The 17,979-nt window shown below is 46.0% G+C and overlaps 1 protein-coding gene across 1 annotated transcript in view; it reads right to left on the bottom strand.

The window, feature by feature from the left end:
• LOC124255796 (tetratricopeptide repeat protein 37-like) overlaps positions 1 to 17,979 on the bottom strand; it is a 34,403-nt gene that overhangs the window by 8,132 nt on the left and 8,292 nt on the right. The window contains exons 6-9 of the mRNA XM_046689732.1: positions 16,868 to 16,993; positions 16,345 to 16,440; positions 4,439 to 4,553; positions 3,995 to 4,144 (exon numbers count right to left, since the gene is read on the bottom strand). Coding sequence (XP_046545688.1) covers positions 3,995 to 4,144; positions 4,439 to 4,553; positions 16,345 to 16,440; positions 16,868 to 16,993 — 487 coding nt within the window. The remainder of the gene's footprint in view (positions 1 to 3,994; positions 4,145 to 4,438; positions 4,554 to 16,344; positions 16,441 to 16,867; positions 16,994 to 17,979) is intronic.

The raw sequence follows: 17,979 nt of genomic DNA, 5'->3' as shown, positions 1-17,979 counted from the left end.
TTCACTAGATATCTATAACAACCCATAGATTATGATAAGATCTTTATCATAAATGAGTTGCGACCCCTTAATGTACAGGTAAGATCTTTACCCGTACAGGGTCTTAATCACTCATGCTAGTCTGTCCTAGACTGCGGCATGGACTTTCAAACTAATACTTTTCCTTAGTAAAAGTTATCAACAAGTCAACGTGATAAAGGGTGAGATATCCAACTCAGCGCCTTTGTGGAACCGTTAGTTGCTGTGCTACAAAGTGAGGCCCAAACTAGTGAATGCCGGGGACGTCTTCAGTCTGTAGATAATGGGATTAACAGGCGCTTGAACTTTTGTCTCCTTGTCTTAGTCCTTTGAAGATATATCTTCGGAGCTCTGACTGGACACAAGGATAAATCTTCTATATCCTCTGGGCCGAGGATTGTAGATAGCGCTGGTACATGGAACTGTCTATCTGGTTGACCAGGTTGTTGGTTCTTGGCAATACAGTCCCATCTAAGTCCTAGATGTACTGCAGCATGTTGCCCCGCGTCGAATCTAGTTCGAACAAAGTCCAGCACATGTATCTCCGACATTCGAGATGCCATGGCTAGTGCAAGCAGGAACAGCGTCTTCTGTGTCAGCAGCTCGAAGGTAGTCTGATCTAGAGGTTCGTAGGCATCACTCATGAGATGACGTAGAATTACATTCAGATCCCAGGCCGGAGCTCTGAATTTCTTTTGCTGGTCCTCCAGTTTAAAAGATCTCAGCAGAGCAAGTAATTCTGGTACTTTCGTCAACTTGATGCCTGTCTTCATGGTGATCACTGTACTGAAGGCAGTCAGATACGTGGATAATGTCGAACCTTTCAGATGTCTAGTATGTCTAAGATGACATAGGTTATCTGCCACTTGAGGATGAGTAGCTTACATAGCAATGAAGCCTTTCCGCCTTGTATAAGTCTCAAACTTCAGCCACTTGTCATCATACAGGTTACGAGTGGATCTGCGTAACGCTAAGGTTACTGCCTTGGCTGCTCTCGCGGACTATCCTCTTTTCTTCAAACATGTTTTGATACGGTCCACACGTGTAGCTGGAACAATGCTGGGTTCCCGTGGACTTGGTGTGCGAATGTATTAGTAGGTTCGGCCATTCTGGTAACTTGAGTGTTGGACTTCCGAGATCTTCTATTAGGTCTAGGAACCAAACCCTCGCTGGCCAATAGGGCGCGACCAAAGTCTATTGTAGCGCCTGCGTCTGTTTGATCTTCAACAGTACTTTCGGTAGTAATATCCGGGTGGAAACGCGTAAGCGTTTAGTCCTTCCCATGATATGCTCAGTGCATCTGTTGCCCAGGCACAAGGATCTGGAACTGGTGAACTGTAGTTGTTTGTTGAACCTCGTTGGAAACAGGTCTATGCATGGGGATCCTATTTCCCTTATGATGAGCCGAAATGCTTCTGGATGGAGTATCCATTCCGTAGGTGACGGGTGCAGTGGTCAGGAGAGAGCGTCTGCAAGTACGTTCTTGGCTCCCGGGTATGTGACACGCCTATATCCAGATGTTTGCTTCCTCCGTGATGTGGAACAACTGGAATGTGAGCTGTAGAAGGCTTGGAGACCTTGTAGATCCTTGCCGATTTATGGAGAATGCCACTGTAGAGTTGTCCGTGTGGACCATCAGCATTCTGTTACTCAGCGAGCTCAACCATAGTTGTAAGGTGTTGATCACGGCTTTCATCTCCAGCAGATTGATGTGAAGATGCTGCTCTGTTTTGGACCACCTCCCTGATGCAACTTTATTGTTGAGATGCACACCCCAGCCTTGTATCGATGCATCTACGTAGAGATGCGTGTAGAAGGCCGGCTCTTGTAAATAGGTCCCTCCGCAGACGTTCGACCTGTGAGTCCACCAAAGTAGGTACCTATTGAGATTGTCTGGCAGCAAAATAGGGTCGACGCTGTCGAGATGTTTTGTCAGGAACCGTTGCAGCGGTCTTAGTTGTAACCTTCCTGTGGGAGTCAAGTCCTATGCTGGGGTTAGTAGACCGGTAGACATTGTCATGTTAAGTAGTGTTAATGGAGAGATGACTGCTTGAGGAATCATGGCTTGTATCTTGACCCAGCGATCTTCTGGGGCGACAATACGATTCTGTGTTGTGATAAATCTTATCCCCAGAAATTGAAGATCTTGTTTTGGTTCCAACTCTGACTTCATAAGGTTCACCAGCCATCCTAGTTGAGTGAGCAACTTGATTGTAAAGTTTAGCTGTAGTCTGAGTTGACGGGCACTTTGGTGAATCTGAATGCCGTCGTCCAGGTAAAAGGCATTGCGTAGACCTCGATGATGTAGATATGCGACTATAGGCTTGGATACTCGTGTGAATAGCCACGGAGCCGAAGATATTCCAAACGGTAGACGTTCCATTGGAAGTGCTGCCCTCTGAATAGGAATCGCAGATACTTTCTTGATTCCAGATGTATGGCGATGTGTAAATATGCATCCTGAAGGTCTATGCTGGCCATGTAATCTGCTGGACGGACGAGTAGCCTGAGTTGAGGTAGGTGGATCATTCTGAACCTGTCTGGTTTCAGTAGATAGTCTTTCTTGAATTTACGCATGTTGTAATTCAACCTGAACTTCTCTTTGGAGTTCTTCTTGGGTACTAGAAAAATTGGGCAGTAGAAGCCTGGAGTGAGATGATGTTGATCTATTTTCTCTACCGCATCCTTCATAAGAAGTGAGTTGATGGCTTCTTGTAACTTGTCTGCCTGCTTGTCTGCATAATCGAAGACCATCGGGCTGAGAGTTAACGGTGGTGTGGCCTTGAACTGCACTCTGTATCCTTCTCGCAGTACTTGGGAGACGTAGTCGTCCTCTAGCATTCACCAATTTTTTCAGTACCTTTGTAGATGCCAACCCACTGTCGATGGTTTTACAGGAACGGCTGGGGGTGGAAGACTCCAGTCGTTCCGAACCCCAATATCAACGTCTAGTTCCTCTGGATCCTCTGGTTCTCCCTGAGTTCCCTCTGAAATTTCCAGATGGACGACGAAAAGAATCTTTCTCGCCTCTGAAGCTGGAGTACTTTTTCTCCTTAGCCTTCTGGATGCCAGAATATTTCGACTTGCTGTTGTACTTCTGGGAAGTATGACGCATGACGTTGGCTAGAGTATCTATAGACTTTATCATCATGACTTCTCTTGAATCGTGAGTAGCTTCCTTAGCTGCATCATCTATCTCGCCTCCGAAGATAGTAGGCGCCTCCAACGGAGCTCTAAGCAGCGACTGGGTGAATCTGTCACTCCAAGAACAAGATGCCAGTAGACCCTGTCTGCGTAGCAAAGTGAGACCTGCCGATATTGATGCCAGATGGTCCGATAAAAGGTATTGGTCCTTCTTCTGAGTTAGCAGAGCTGATAGTATCATTCTATCTTCTTCTGAACTGGGGTTCTGGAACTTGTTAATCAATGCTTCATTGATTGCTCTAGATCTGGCTAAGCCGAAGAAGGATCTCCTTGTAGCAGTATCAAATTGGGATAACTTTTTATCTTCCACTTTGTATATCTTCCACTTTGTATAACTTCATGTTTGCATATAATTCCGGCGCCTTCATAAAGGGATCCATGTGATGTAAAGGGAATTTCTTCGCATTAAATTTTTAAATATAATACAAACTAATTATAGCCAAATCCATACACAGCGTAATTTCAAAGAATAGGATCTACATAAAAAAGAATATAATGCTGTATACGGGACTCCAGTGCTCGCCCAACCATCCGCTTGGGCGAAAGGGAGAGAGTGACAAGTAAGGCTGGTCACATGAATGTTTGCGCAGGAAAGGGCAAAAAGGAGGTAACTCGTGGGTGAGTGTACTTTTACGTCCGCTTTGGGAACTTCAAAGGATTCAAGTGTTCCACTACCATTCGCATAGGAAAGGGAGATAAGTACAAGATCATGAGTCAGGATAAGGAAAAATAATTAAACATGGTTCTATCATAATCCCTTCCATGAACTTGCCTTGTTGAAGGAGGTCCCTTGCCTCCATCAGCTTGCGGTCTGCCAGGTGGAACACTCCCTGGGACAGACTAACATACGGGTTGTTGGCTGACAGGGCTCCAAGCTTCTGTGACACATCTCTCAGACTGGAGCTGACAGTATCATTAGAACCTAAGAGAAACAGATTGAAAAACTTGTTGACACCTCTCTGTACAAAGTATCAATCATTCAATCATTTCTGTACCTCAAAATCAAATATAACGAGGGACTTTAGAATGCAAAGAAATAAAACGCTTAAGCTGTGGAGTCATAGTTTGCTCATAGTTCATCTGGCGTGGTCTAAATAGACATGCCCTCAAAGCTTCACAGACACAGATACTGTATCAGAGAAAAGGTCTGATTACAGTGAGACAAAATCAGCCACAGAGTCTTTTCCTACACAGAGATATAGCTGTGGCCACCCACCCAGGAGGAGATCCTCCAGCAGCAACACAGTCCAGGTCTCCAGGATGTAGGGGTCGGCAGGGAACCGGGTATGGAGACTTCGACATTCTTCACAAAGGCTGGACCGGGGACCTTGCTGCAAGCATCAGCAGCTTGTTTTCAGTTAACAACAAACTTAGGTACTGCATTTACATAAAAAGAAGGAACAGACTGATTATAAAAATATTTGAACTAACCTGTAGAGGTTTCAGATTCTTTGAATATATTCCTCCTTGGGGTACTTATAAGCATTTAAATGTCCATTTAAATTCCCTACAACAGTTGTAACAATATTTGAATAAAAATATTTACAAAACAAAAACTACGTTTTGTCTTGTGAGACCACCCTTACAGGTCCCTCCGGCCCCCTACAGCCAAGAGCAGGTAACTCTAGACCGTAACCTCGTACCTCACTTTCCATGCTGAACCACGTCAGACAGAATGTGGGGAGGTGGGCGGGCGTACCCCAAGGAGGAATATATTCAAAGAATCTGAAACCTCTACAGGTTAGTTCGATTCTTTTTTATATATTCCTCCTTGGGGTACTTATAAGCATAAGACAGACTCCTAAAGACGGAGCTAAGGAGCGGCATTCTGTCTGCAGAAGACAAGATGTGGAATTTCCCAAGCTAAATATAGCAGAAAAAGCACACTTACCCGGTCACGTGTCCACCATAGCCAATCAGGCGGGTACCCCTTGTTCGTTTGATATAAGCCTTAAGTGTCTTACGGACATCTAAAACGTGAGCACGTCGTAGAGAGGTACCGGACAGGGAAGGCTGAGTGAAAGTTGGGAGCTCAATAGGCGCCGTCACATGGAAGGGACTATCCTTCTTAGGACGGTAAGTATCAGGCAGCCGTATGCTAACTCTGTCTTTGTGAAAAACAGTAAGCGCGGGATCGGCCGACATTGCGTGAATATCGCCAACCCACCTGCCTGAAGTCACCGCCACAAGAAGCGCCGTCTTCCACGTCAACAGCTGGAGTGAAAGAGCCGACAGATTGTGAAACAGTGGACGGACAGCCAATCAAGAGCGACTGACAAGTCCCACGGGGACTAATCCGCCCGGACAACCCGGACCGGATTCTGTCCACGCCTGCTAAAAGTGCTGCACAAGAGGTGCTGCCCCAAGAGAACACCGTCAACAGGAATATGAAGCGCCAGAAATAGCCGTAGAATATCCTCGAACAGTTGAAGCAGCTAGACCCGGCGTCCAACCGAACTGGAGGAATTCTAAAACAGAGACTAAATCTGTAGAAAAGGGATCAAGAATCCCCTGTTGACACACCAGCGCTTGAATAACAGGCCCATCTATCCTCATATTGAAAGTTTGTCGAATCCCTCCGCGAAGCCAGAATTGTGTCTGCAACTGGTGCAGGAATTCCTTCGCCGCGGAGGCGATCGCTGACAGCGACCAAGCCACCCACTGAATCCTGGGATTGGTGGGTCAGCTCCGTTCTGGATAGGAGGTCTGGTCGAAAAGGTAATAGAACAGGAGGCTGAGCCAGAAACCTGAGAATTACGGAAACCAGCGTTGTGCCGACCAAAGGGGTGCCAGAAGCACAAGTAGCCGAGCTGGTTGTGCGGTCAGCTGTGACAGGACCCTGGAAATCAGTGGTATCGGGGGAACACCCACAGTACCGTGTCCGTCAATCGAGAGCTGAAAGGCGTCGTTGGCTAACAGCTCCCGGATCGAATCCGGGGCAAAACACATGAATCTGGTTAAAGTCACCCCAGGCGCAAACAGATCCACCTGGAAACGACCCGAACAACTGGGAGATAATCCCGAATATCTCCCGGTCGAGGCATCCACTTTCGTGTGGGGCTAGTATCGCCCGTGAGAGTGCATCTGCGGGGCGTTGTCTACCCGGGGAGATAAACAGGCAAAACCGAATGCTGAACTGATCGCACCACAGTAGAAACTGCCACGCCTCCTAAAGGGCGGCGGAGACACTGTGCGCCTTGCTTGAGAATGTAAGACATGGCGTTTGATTGTCCATTTCTAGAGCGAACCACCGGCCTGCACCAACACCGGAAGCTTTTCGAACACCCTGCGGACTGCTCTCAGTTCTAACACATTGATGTGTAGGCTGACTTCCGCTCCGACTGAGTGCTGCCCAGGGACAACCCCAACCTGTGAGGGAGGCGTCAGTCTGAACTGAGAGGGAAGATGTCGAGTGTCGAGGGGATCCGCCAGGACAAATTCCGGCGTCCGTCCACCATCGCAAGTGAGGAATTAACCACTGGGGCGTTGTGAGAATAATCTCGTAGCTCTGCGAGTGGGACCACAGCTGAGCTAACGCTTGCTGAACTGGTGCATCCTCCGAGGCGCAGCACACCAAACCACATCCACTGTCGCCGCCATGTTGCCTAGCAACCGAAGCCATGTTCGGGCCGACGCATTGGGCGACTGGAGAAACTGTAACACAGTCCTCTGGACTTTGACGATGCGGTCCGGAGCAAGGGAAACAATCCCTAGCTCCGTGTTGAATCTGGCCCCCAAGAAAATCAGATCCTGCGTCGGAACGAGGTCTGATTTCTTGAGGTTGATAATCCAGCCCAGTGACACCAGAGTATCCATCACGCACAGTGTGGAAGCTCTGCTTAACTGAGGACCTAAGGCCTTGAGAAGCCAATCGTCCAGGTACGGGTGACAACACCTGCCCTGAGACCTTGCTAACTGAGCTGGGATTAGCGCCGTGGAGATGCCGAAGGGGAGCACACGAAACTGGTAGCACGTCCCGTCGAAGGAGAACCGGAGGTACTTCTTGAACTCGGGGTGCATTGGAACATGGAGGTATGCGTCTTTGAGATCGATTGACGTAAGCCAATCCCCTGTCTCGACGGAGGAGATCACTGACCTGAGTGTCTCCATCCTGAAAGCCGGCACCTCCAGTAACTGGTTCAACCCTCTGAGATTCAGAATGGGTCTGAACCCTCCGTCCTTTTTGGTCACTAGGAAGTAGGTGGAATAAAACCCCTCTCCTTGCTGACCCACAGGAACCACCTCGATGGCTGCCTTGTTCAGTAAGGACTGAACTTCGGCACAGAGCGCGTCCGCCTTGTCGTGGGAGGTCGGCACAGGCGTGTGCCGAACCCCGGAGAAGGACGGAGGATCTCGCCTCCACTGTGGCAAATGGCCATCCCTGGGCGTGGACAGGACCCAGGGATTTGAGGTGGCTGCCTCCCACTCCCGGAGGAATAGGGACAACCGGCCGCCGACAGGGACGTGTGGCATGAGGCAGTGCACCCCCACAGTCGGCAAGTCTCTGCTTGCGTGAGTGGGGGACAATAAGGGCTCTGGGGAAGGAATCAGCGGGAAGCCGGGGCTGGCTTCCCCCTGCCCCGAAAAGGCTGCTGCGCTTGAGCAGGCCTGCCCTTGCCTCTTGCGCGCCTGCTCCGCTTGGACTGCAAAGGGGCAGTCCACTTTGCAGCGTCCTTTGCCGGGGCAGAAGGATAAGCGGAAGCGAGCGGGGAAGGCTGGTGGCGAGGAGCGGAGGGCTGTTCCAACAAAGGCTTAGAGTCTTTGAAGGTAGAAACTGCCTCCGCGGCCTCCCGTACAACCTGCAATGCCCCAGGAAACAGGGAGGACCCCATGGTATACGGCAATGACAGGAGCGCCTGTTGCGTGGCCGGTGAATACCGCGCCACGGACAACCACAGGCGGCGCAAGCCCATCACGACACCCATCATCTGGCTGGCACAGCACCGAATGCTATCCCGAGCCAGATGAGAGTGTACCCCCGTGAGCTGCCGCGCAAGCACCGGCGCCGACAAGTCGGCATCACAAGCGCTCTGATCCACCAGCTGTCCCTGCAGAGCAGACAGGTAGGCTGAGTGGACTGCCACTTTAACTTGCTGGGCTGCGCACCGGTAGCACTCCTCGAAGGACCGGTACGCAGACTTCAGCGTAAGTGAATTAGTAGGAAAAGGGGGGAGGCGCCTGCCCTGCCTGGCCGAGGCCAGGGAAGAGGAGGACAACCCCCCTAGAGTGACGGACGCAAAGACGCACTCGTCCACCACTGGCGGCTCGAACAACGCCTCCTCTCCCAACTGGTACCGCTTGCCGACGTCGGGCAAATCAAACCGCGTGCGGGCACCAGTCAAGAGAGGATTGATCACCTCACTCACCTGTGATGGCAGAATGCGGAGGCGTGCCTCGGCGACCCGGCTAGGCGCGAAAGCCTCCCCCGGGAGCCAAAACTCCGCGGGGTCGGGCGCCTGTACGGTAACGGCCACCTGGGGCAGGGCTTCGGCGATCTTATCCTGAACCTGCCGCAGAGACGAGCCAATGAAGCTAGGCCGCCACCAGGTGCCGAGGACGCGCTATCCCCACGGCCGAAGCCGGGATCAAGCTGCCCGGGGGGAGGCGCGTTCTCCGAGCGGAAGCTCGGGCCGCAGCCAACCCCCCCAGATGTGTAAGATCCACCCTGACGACCGGCGCGCTGAGCTCCTTACGGAACCCAGCCAACGCCGTATCGATCAGAGATTTCACTGACGACATCTGTTCCTGAAACAAAGCGGTTAAAGAGTCAACAGGTACAACAGGTGCCGACACAACAGGGGGGGTGGCAGATACAGGAGCAGGTTGAGATATAGATGTATTAGTTTTCTCCAACGAAGCCTCCTTGGAACCCTTAGCTCTTTTGGGAGCCGGCTCCGTATGGGAAGCGGCTCCCGTAGACCCCTTTTTTTGTGTGAACGCTTGGACGGGGGATCCTGAGCCCAGATATCACCCCCCGCCCGAAGCAGGTTGCTGTAAAACAGCCGGTCCACCCGTCGTGCCTTAATAGTTTGAGGTGTAAAAATGGCACACGCCGGACACCCCTCTTCCTTATGATCAGTTTGGATGAGGCAAGGTAAACACACCTCGTGAGTGTCCCTGACGGGAATGGCAGCGAGGCGCAGTACAGGATTTAAACTGCAACAAGTAAAAACCTGTGCAGCAATCAACCCCATACACACATACATATATGAAAAAAAACACGCGATGGGCTGACACAACTAATGCGACCACGTAGCATACAGTTGACAATAATCATAATCGCACTGCAACATAACTAACAATTCACGACTTTTAGCGTAAGATAGAAAATGCTAGCAGCGGAAACGCCCTACATGTAACAACATATAAATAAAAGTACTATAACCACCTGTAACATTGAAAACCACCACGGGAAACCAATGAACAGGGAGGCTAGCCGAAGGGACCTGTCCGCCATCTTGACATGCACCGGCGAGCCGACGCGACAGGTACCAAGTTACAACTAGAAATCATGAATGAAAAGTTCAGAACAAGCCTCCAAATCGCCCATGCAGGAAAAAAGAGAACCATACATACAGTTGCTGTTTCTGACACACTCATACTTTTCGCAGGGAAAAGAAACCTTCTTGAATGGACCCACGTCTTGCCGGTAAACGACAGCATGGAAAGTGAGGTACGAGGTTACGGTCTAGAGTTACCTGCTCTTGGCTGTAGGGGGCCGGAGGGACCTGTAAGGGTGGTCTCACAAGACAAAACGTAGTTTTTGTTTTGTAAATATTTTTATTCAAATATTGTTACAACTGTCGTAGGGAATTTAAATGGACATTTAAATGCTTATAAGTACCCCAAGGAGGAATATATAAAAATGAAATTTTTAGAGTAAAATTAATGTTTTTATACTTATCCTGACTCATGCTTATAGCTTGTCTTCTTCTTCTTGCGAACCTAGTGGAACACTTGTATCTCCCAATTGAAGTTCCCTTCAATAAAAAATCACTCATTAGTACCCACCACGAGTTACCTCCCTTCCACAAGCGCGGGAACGAGGGCGCCACCCGAACCCATGTGCCTCACTCTCTCCTCATATACTGGAGCCCAACATTTGAATTTTCAGGGAAATCCAAAGTGTTAAGTGGGGAGGGGCGGGGAGGGAGCTTACCTCATGAGTCAGGATAAGTATAAAATATTAATTTTACTCTAAAAATTCATATTTTTCCTTATCCTGACTCATGCTTATTGCTTGTAGAATCCTACGGATAGGAGGTGGGATTATATATACTTTGGATTTTACTAATTAGTGATTTGAACTGAGATGATTGTAATAACCCTATGGGAACTTCATAAAGGCACTGAACTGAAGAATTCCTGCTGTAACTTATCAGCTGCCATATAAAGGTTATTACAATTTACTTATTATGATAAAAGTATATATAATATTAATACAATGCTTAAGACTAATAGACTTAAGCTTGTTAATATGATAGCATAAACTCCTTGGAGTTTGTTAGCTAAAATACTTTTATGATATAAACATAGTACTGAGCTTAAGATATGATTAAACTTAAGCTAAATATATAATAGTAAAAACTCCTTAGAGTTTGTCAACTAATATACTTTTTTTATGAAGTAAACATAGTACTAAGCTTAAGATATGAATAAACTGAAGCTATATATATAATAGCAAAACTTCGTAGAGTTTGTTAGCTAATATATTTTACAATGTAACCATAATGCTTAAGATATGATGAAACTTAAGGTAACTATATAATAGCAAAAACTCTTTAGAGTTTGTTAGCTAATATACTTATATGATATAAACATAGTACTGAGCTTTAAGATATGAATAAACTTAAGCTACATATATAATAGCAAAAACTCCGTAGAGTTTGTTAGCTAATACATGTTATAATGTAACCATAATGCTTAAGATATGATGAAACTTAAGCTAAATATATAATAGCAAAAAACTCTTTAGAGTTTGTTAGCTAATATACTTATATGATATAAACATAGTACTGAGCTTAAGATATAATGAATTTAAGCTACATATATAATAGCAAAAACTCTGTAGAGTTTGTTAGCTAATACATTTATAATGTAACCATAGTACTGAGCTTAAGATATGATTAACTTAAGCTAAATATATAATAACAAACTCCATAGAGTTGTTAGCTTATATATTGTATGATATAATAACCATAGTACTGAGCTTAAGATAATAAAAGAACTTAAGCAAAATATATATAGCATGTAGCTATTTAGTACTGTTATAAGATAAGTAAAAATCTGTAAGATTGACTTATCTTCTCCGAGGAACTGTCAACTGTTGTGCGAGGACCATGGGACCGAATTGGTGGATACCTGAGACGTCCTGTGGTGATATCTCTCAGATAGTGGTTGGCAAACACCATATCGGATCTCCAGAAATAACCCTCCATTATTTCAATAGCATTTGTGTAGAGCAATGTAGATGTTAGCGCTCTAATATCATGAGGATTAGAAGCTCATGGAGGGTCGATCCTGCAGTCTTGTAGGCACGTGAGTATGACAGTTCTGATCCAAAAGGAGATAGTAGTGCGTGAGACTTCCGTCTGCATGAGCTTGATAGAGGAAATAAATCTCTTGCATTTTTCCCTCCTGTTTGGCTCGGTGGAGATATATTTTCAGTGCTCTTACTGGCCATCGTGATAGATTCATCGTATCATGGGGTCCAAGTATATCATCAAAGCGTGTTCATAAACCTCACTTGTGAGGTGTTGGAGCTATATTCAGATCCCAAGTTGGAGCGTGAAACTTCGTTTTGATCCTCCAATCGAGAAAGCTCAGTAGCAAGGCGAGTAACTGGGTTAGGTTAACTTGGCCCGTTCTCAGTTATGATAGAGCTATTGCTGCAAGATAGGTGGACAAGTTGAGCCTTATAAAATCTTAGTCTGGCGTAGATAACATAAGTAGTCCGCCACTTGAGGATGAGTAGCATATCTAGCTGTAAATCCTTCCTTTGCAGCATAATTGACAAACTGTGCCATTTGTCATCATTATAAGTTGCCAGTTGAGTAGCATAGGGCAAGCTAGACTGCTTTGCGCTCTGGCTGAATAACTTGTTATTCAGACGCGCTATGATACAATCAAAGCGTGAAGTTGGAATATATCTGGCTTTCCGTGCTTGTTTGATGTCTTGGATGTATTAACAGATTCGAGCACTCTGTAAGATGTAGTATTGGTTGTCCGATTTCTTGAATAAGAGTTGGAAACCACGTTCTACCGCTGGTCAGTAGGCGTGACCAAATTCAGATGGAGGCTCTGCTTTTGACTGATTTTGAGTAAACTTGTGAGATTAACGCTGGTGGCGGAAAAGCGTCGCAGCGTTGAGTCCTTCCCACGATATGCTTAGAGTGCGTCTGTTGCCAATGCTAGTGGGTCTGGAACTGGCGATCTTAATGTTGTCAGTTGTTTGTTGAATCGAGTGGTAAATAGGTCTATTAGTGTAGTTCCTATTTCCTTGATAATTTAGTGAATATCTCTGTATGGAGCATTCATTCTGTCGGTGATAGTATGTGTGGCGAGAGAAGGCGTCTGCTATCACATTCTTTGCTCCTGGAATGTGATATGCTCTGACATGTATGTTGAGATTGTCGATTAAATCGAACAATTGAAAACAAGAGTCGATATGTTCGGGGACCTGGTTGAGCTTAGTTTGTTCACATAAAAGCGCCACTGTCGAATTGACTGTGTGAATCATCCACTGGGTATACTGTAGTAAGTTGCTCCAGTGCATTAAGCGTTTATTACTGCTTGCATCTCTAGCAGATTTATGTGTAATTTGTTCTCTTGATTGCTCATAGCCCTGATGCCGTCCTGTTGGCAAGATGGGCTCCCCAACCTTATAGTGACACATCTAGAGAAAGTGTTATCGATTCCAGCTCTATTAACGAGGCAGCCTATTCAAACATTGATCTCTTGGTCCACCATAGTAGATGAGGTTTGACCTGAACCGGTGAATTGAGCGGTAGAGATTACGTCTAGATGCGGAATTGATGATGACTTGTAACGGATGTAATTGTAGTCTGCCTCTGCCTGTCATGTCTTGAGCTGAAGTGCGTAACCCCAACAGACTCTGTCACTGTTGTAGTGGTAGCGAGGAGATAGTAAGGCTTGTGGAAATGACTGTTGGATCTTGATCCATGGTTCTCGGTACAATTATCGATTCTGCGCCGTTACAAATCAAAACCTAGAATTAGCAGATCTTGCGAAGGTTCTAGGTCCAACTTAGTAGGTTTACTAACCATCTAGTTGTGTTAGTAGCTTGATGATGAATTCAACTGTAGTCTGAGGCGCTATGGATTTGGATCCATTTGTATCCCGTCGTCCGAGGTAAATTAAACTGCAAAGTGCTTGACGATGTAGGTGCATAACCAGGGGTGACTGCCATCGTTGAACTTTTATGTAAAAATCAGCCTGACTGCCGTGCCTCATCCCTACTTTGACAGGGGAGGTCTGTAACCTCAAGAAGGCAGCCCAATCATGAAGGTTCAGATTAGCTGGACTGTAAGGAGGCTTGCTCTGCTTCACTGATATATTGTTGTCACTTGCAACTTATGTGTTGAACTGTGAACTATGATCGACCTCTGCGTGGGCGTTGTCCATCTCGGTCCAATCAGAACAAGGCATTTTGATTCTGTAGAGTACCCGTGCTGTGATGTCACCGTGTAGCAGGAAAAGGAACCTTGTATAATATAGTGCGTCTGCTGATATTAGAACAATCGTCGGTCTTCACCGTGAGCTTCCGAAGTTACCCGAAAGACCCACGTGTTTCGAGGGTTGATGGTAAACGCTGAAACCTCCGGTGAAATACCTAAAGCTCTGTAATATTAATGCTGGGTAGGTTATTTTCCAGGCTGTCGCGAAAGTAGCTTCAGTCTTGAAGATAATTCGACTTCCTTATATAAGGTTCAATAAACCTTGCAAGTTGTCAGCTTGTAGACTGTTAAAGCTGAACTTGTTGTACATATTTCTTCTCAGAAATCATTGACGATTATGAGTTTTACTTTCGTTGTAACAAGGCTGCTGTTCAATTTCGTTATTGAATTGTCTGCAGATCTGCGTAATGGTCACGCATGTAGATAATCGTATCGTCGTAGGTAGGTAGTTTGAAGATCCTTAATTAGGCTCTTCATCTGTTGATAAATTAATACAGCGGCGTTCTGTGTTGTAAATAGCCTGTGCAATTGTCTTAGCGTAGGCTTGTAGGCGGCATATGGCTTACAGTTGATAGACAACTCATGCGATGTCTTGAACGGACTGGCGAGTGGCTATATATGACGAGTGGCTAGTATATGGAGACCTTGGAGGAGACTTCCTCGGCGACGCCGGATTCTTCCACGAAAGATCTCGGCAACGCTTCTAGATCTTCTGGGTGAAGTAGACTTGGAGCCACTTAGCCTTCGCCTTCGCGGAAAGTATCGAGTCAGAGTCCCGATCAATATATGAGCTTGCTTCGCTTGTGAATCGACCTCTGTGTTCTACAGGGTGTGGGCTCGGAGCTCCATAACTCAATATATGGCTTGCTTGCCATGAATCGACCTCTGTGTTCTACAGGGTGTGGGCAGCTGACGGCGCTCCTTCTCCGCGATGTCCCTCGCAACTAGTGAGGCTCTAGCTCCTTCGCGGGAGGCTGCCTGGGACTTCCTTAGCGAAGTGTTAAGCTCTGGGCTGGAGTTGCCCTTCGCGGGAGCGCCTGTGGGCTCAAAGGCCCTCACGCGATGCCAAGGCGGGCTCTAAGGCCCTGTATGACTTAGTATGGGGTGGGCTCTGAGGCCCGTGGCTCTGAGCCTCTGTAAGCCGTGACGGTCTTCCATCAGCCTCATGATTTGGTTGACCAGGTGCGTCCTGGGATGGTCTGCGCTGGCGTTGAGGGTGTCCTCTCTGTGATAGTGACGAGACCCTCAGTTATAATCTCCGGCGTCCAGCGTAGGCATCTCTGATTGCATGTTGATCTGCCCTGAAGTGACGGTAGCCGATACTGGTCACTTCTTATGACATACATCTGGAATGATAATCGAAATGTCATCATCATATAAAACATAATTCTGAATATCAGAAGCAAAGTTTTTAGTAGCCTTACGTGGATTTCCCTTTGACGAGGCTGTAGACCTGGGGTTCGAGCGCACGTTGAGACGACGTGGAAGTTCTTCTAGTTTTAGACTGTGATGAAGGAACGTCCTGGGAAGCAGGTCGCTTCTAGGATATAGCGGACTGCGTCCCCACGCTTATCCCCTGAAGGTAACTCAGGATATATCTGACTCCGATCTATTAGCCATGACTGAAGATTGTTTCCGAGATTTATCTGCCTTCCGTCTCAAAACGGAACATAAATATTTATCAAAGGCAGAAATTGGTAAATTAATACATAATTTACAACGAGAAACAATAGAACATGGAGTAATGCAACTAGGGCATTTTAAATGTGGATCGGTAGCAGAGTAACGTAATTTACAAACAGTGCAGATTTTTATTAACATGAAACTGCTGAGAAAACACGCCGAACCGTGAATCAAGCAGCAGAAACCGCGAATAATTATCAATGCATGTTGAATAATGATACTAGTTACACCTCTATAGATGAATATAAGAGGTAACAAACTAAATATAAATAAAGGATATAGTGTGCAGGGAGACACAGGTGCTCTCACGCCTTGCTCACTGGGCTTAAGAAGGAGAGAGTGAGGCACATGGGTTCGGGTGGCGCCCTCGTTCACGCGCTTGTGGAAGGGAGGTAACTCGTGGTGGGTACTAATGAGTGATTTTTTATTGAAGGGAACTTCAATTGGGAGATACAAGTGTTCCACTAGGTTCGCAAGAAGAAGAAGACAAGCAATAAGCATGAGTCAGGATAAGGAAAAATAAGAATCTTTAGTTTGAAAGCAGTATCTAATTCTTTACCATGCACAGTTTGTTCTGCTCTTTATTCGTGCCATTTTTCATCCCCAAAAGTATGTACTTGGTTCCATTCAACCACATAATGTTGGCAGTGACTACAGTAAGGCTGTGTCAAGAAGAGAACCAAGAACTGTAGCCACAATGATTGTGGACCAGGGTCCCAGAAACAGTCCAGTGGTTGCCTACCTTGATCAGCAGCTCCAAGTACTGGTGTATCAGCCGCTCACTGCCCTCTGCTGGCAGGTCTTCCAGTGACACCGCCTCCTTACATGTCGTCAACATCTTGCGAGCACAGAGGAAAGGTCAACAACAATGATATAAACACCATAACACTCTCTAAATGCTCTCTATTTCAGAAACATCAAACAACTTCAGACACCAATAGGTGATCACTGTGTACTTTTGATCCGAGTCCTTTTTCACTACTTCAAATCCAAACCACTGGGCCAATGCCTCAGAGGTCAAACATAAATTATAACTGCAAAAGTACATCATTCTTACACAATCCCTACAAGAATGGATATGAAGCTCTATTAATCAAAGTGTAGTTTCCTTATCAGTACTACAATATGGGCAGTTTACCTAACTGAAATTTGCCATCAGACTCTGACATCTTTATTTCACTTTATTAGAGAAAGGATGAATAAATCCCTGAGAAAAGCACAGCAAGAGCAGTGTCTGGAATCTACACAATAACTATTGTACTGACCAGTTTCTGATATTCAGCAGAGAGAGTCTTCTGACTGTGTAGGATATCAAACAGGGACATGAGTGTGTTCATCCGCTGCTGTCCTCCCACGTCGCCTGACAGCACACGCTGGTACATGCTCACAGCCTGCAGGAAGATACCAGTTACAAGGGATGACTGAGTGATGTCATAACATATAAACACCATATAAACAAGCCTCATGTATATCCACCAATAACTGTCATATGCCTGTTATACCTATTTAGTAGTGAGTGAGTGAGTTTAGTTTTACGCCGCACTCAGCAATATTCCAGCTATATGGTGGCGGTCTGTAAATAATTGAGTCTGGACCAGACAATCCAGTGATCAACAGCATGAGCATCGATCTACACAATTGGGATACAATGACATCCTATTTAGTAATGACACCAAGATATGTTTGAATCTAAGTATGCTAATTAGATTCTGATTACTTAAACCATCACACATCTTTAAATTACTTAAAATTTTTGCAAAGAGATGAATGCAGAAGGCAAGAGTAGTCGAAAGACCATGAAAAACACTGACTTTGAAATGAATGTTTAGTTAATATAAGGGTAATGCTATTTTTGAGGGCATTATCATTTGCAGAAGCCTGAGGTCTTCCATTAACTGCCCGACGAAAGAACGCAGTTGAAAATGACCGAGGGCTTCTGCAAATGATAATGCCCTCAAAAATAGCATTACCGTTATTATTGCTAAAATACATGGAATTTGTGTTGAAAAGAAAAAGGAAACAATGATGTAATTTTTGGAGTAAAATTGATATTTTATACTTATCCTGACTCATGCTCTTTTGCTTGTCTTCTTCTTCTTGCGAACATAGTGGAACACTTGTATCTCCTTATTTGAAGCTCCCTTCAAAATAAAATCACTAATTGGTACTCACCACGAGTTGCTTCCCTTTGTCTCCCCTGGCGGGAAAAGGTGTCGCCACCTTCTGCCCATGTGCTTCACTCTCTCCTGATTTTGCGAGCCCAACACTTGGACTTACAGGGAAATCCAAAGTGTTATGTGGGGAGGATGGGAGGGCTAACCTCATGAGTCAGGATAAGTATAAAATATCAATTTTACTCCAAAAATTACATATTTTT

The sequence above is a fragment of the Haliotis rubra genome, unplaced genomic scaffold (assembly GCF_003918875.1).
Source record: "Haliotis rubra isolate DU_JTF1 unplaced genomic scaffold, ASM391887v1 Scf61, whole genome shotgun sequence".
Classification (NCBI taxonomy): Eukaryota; Metazoa; Mollusca; class Gastropoda; order Lepetellida; family Haliotidae; genus Haliotis; species Haliotis rubra.
This window is presented reverse-complemented; position numbering and strand designations above follow the sequence as displayed.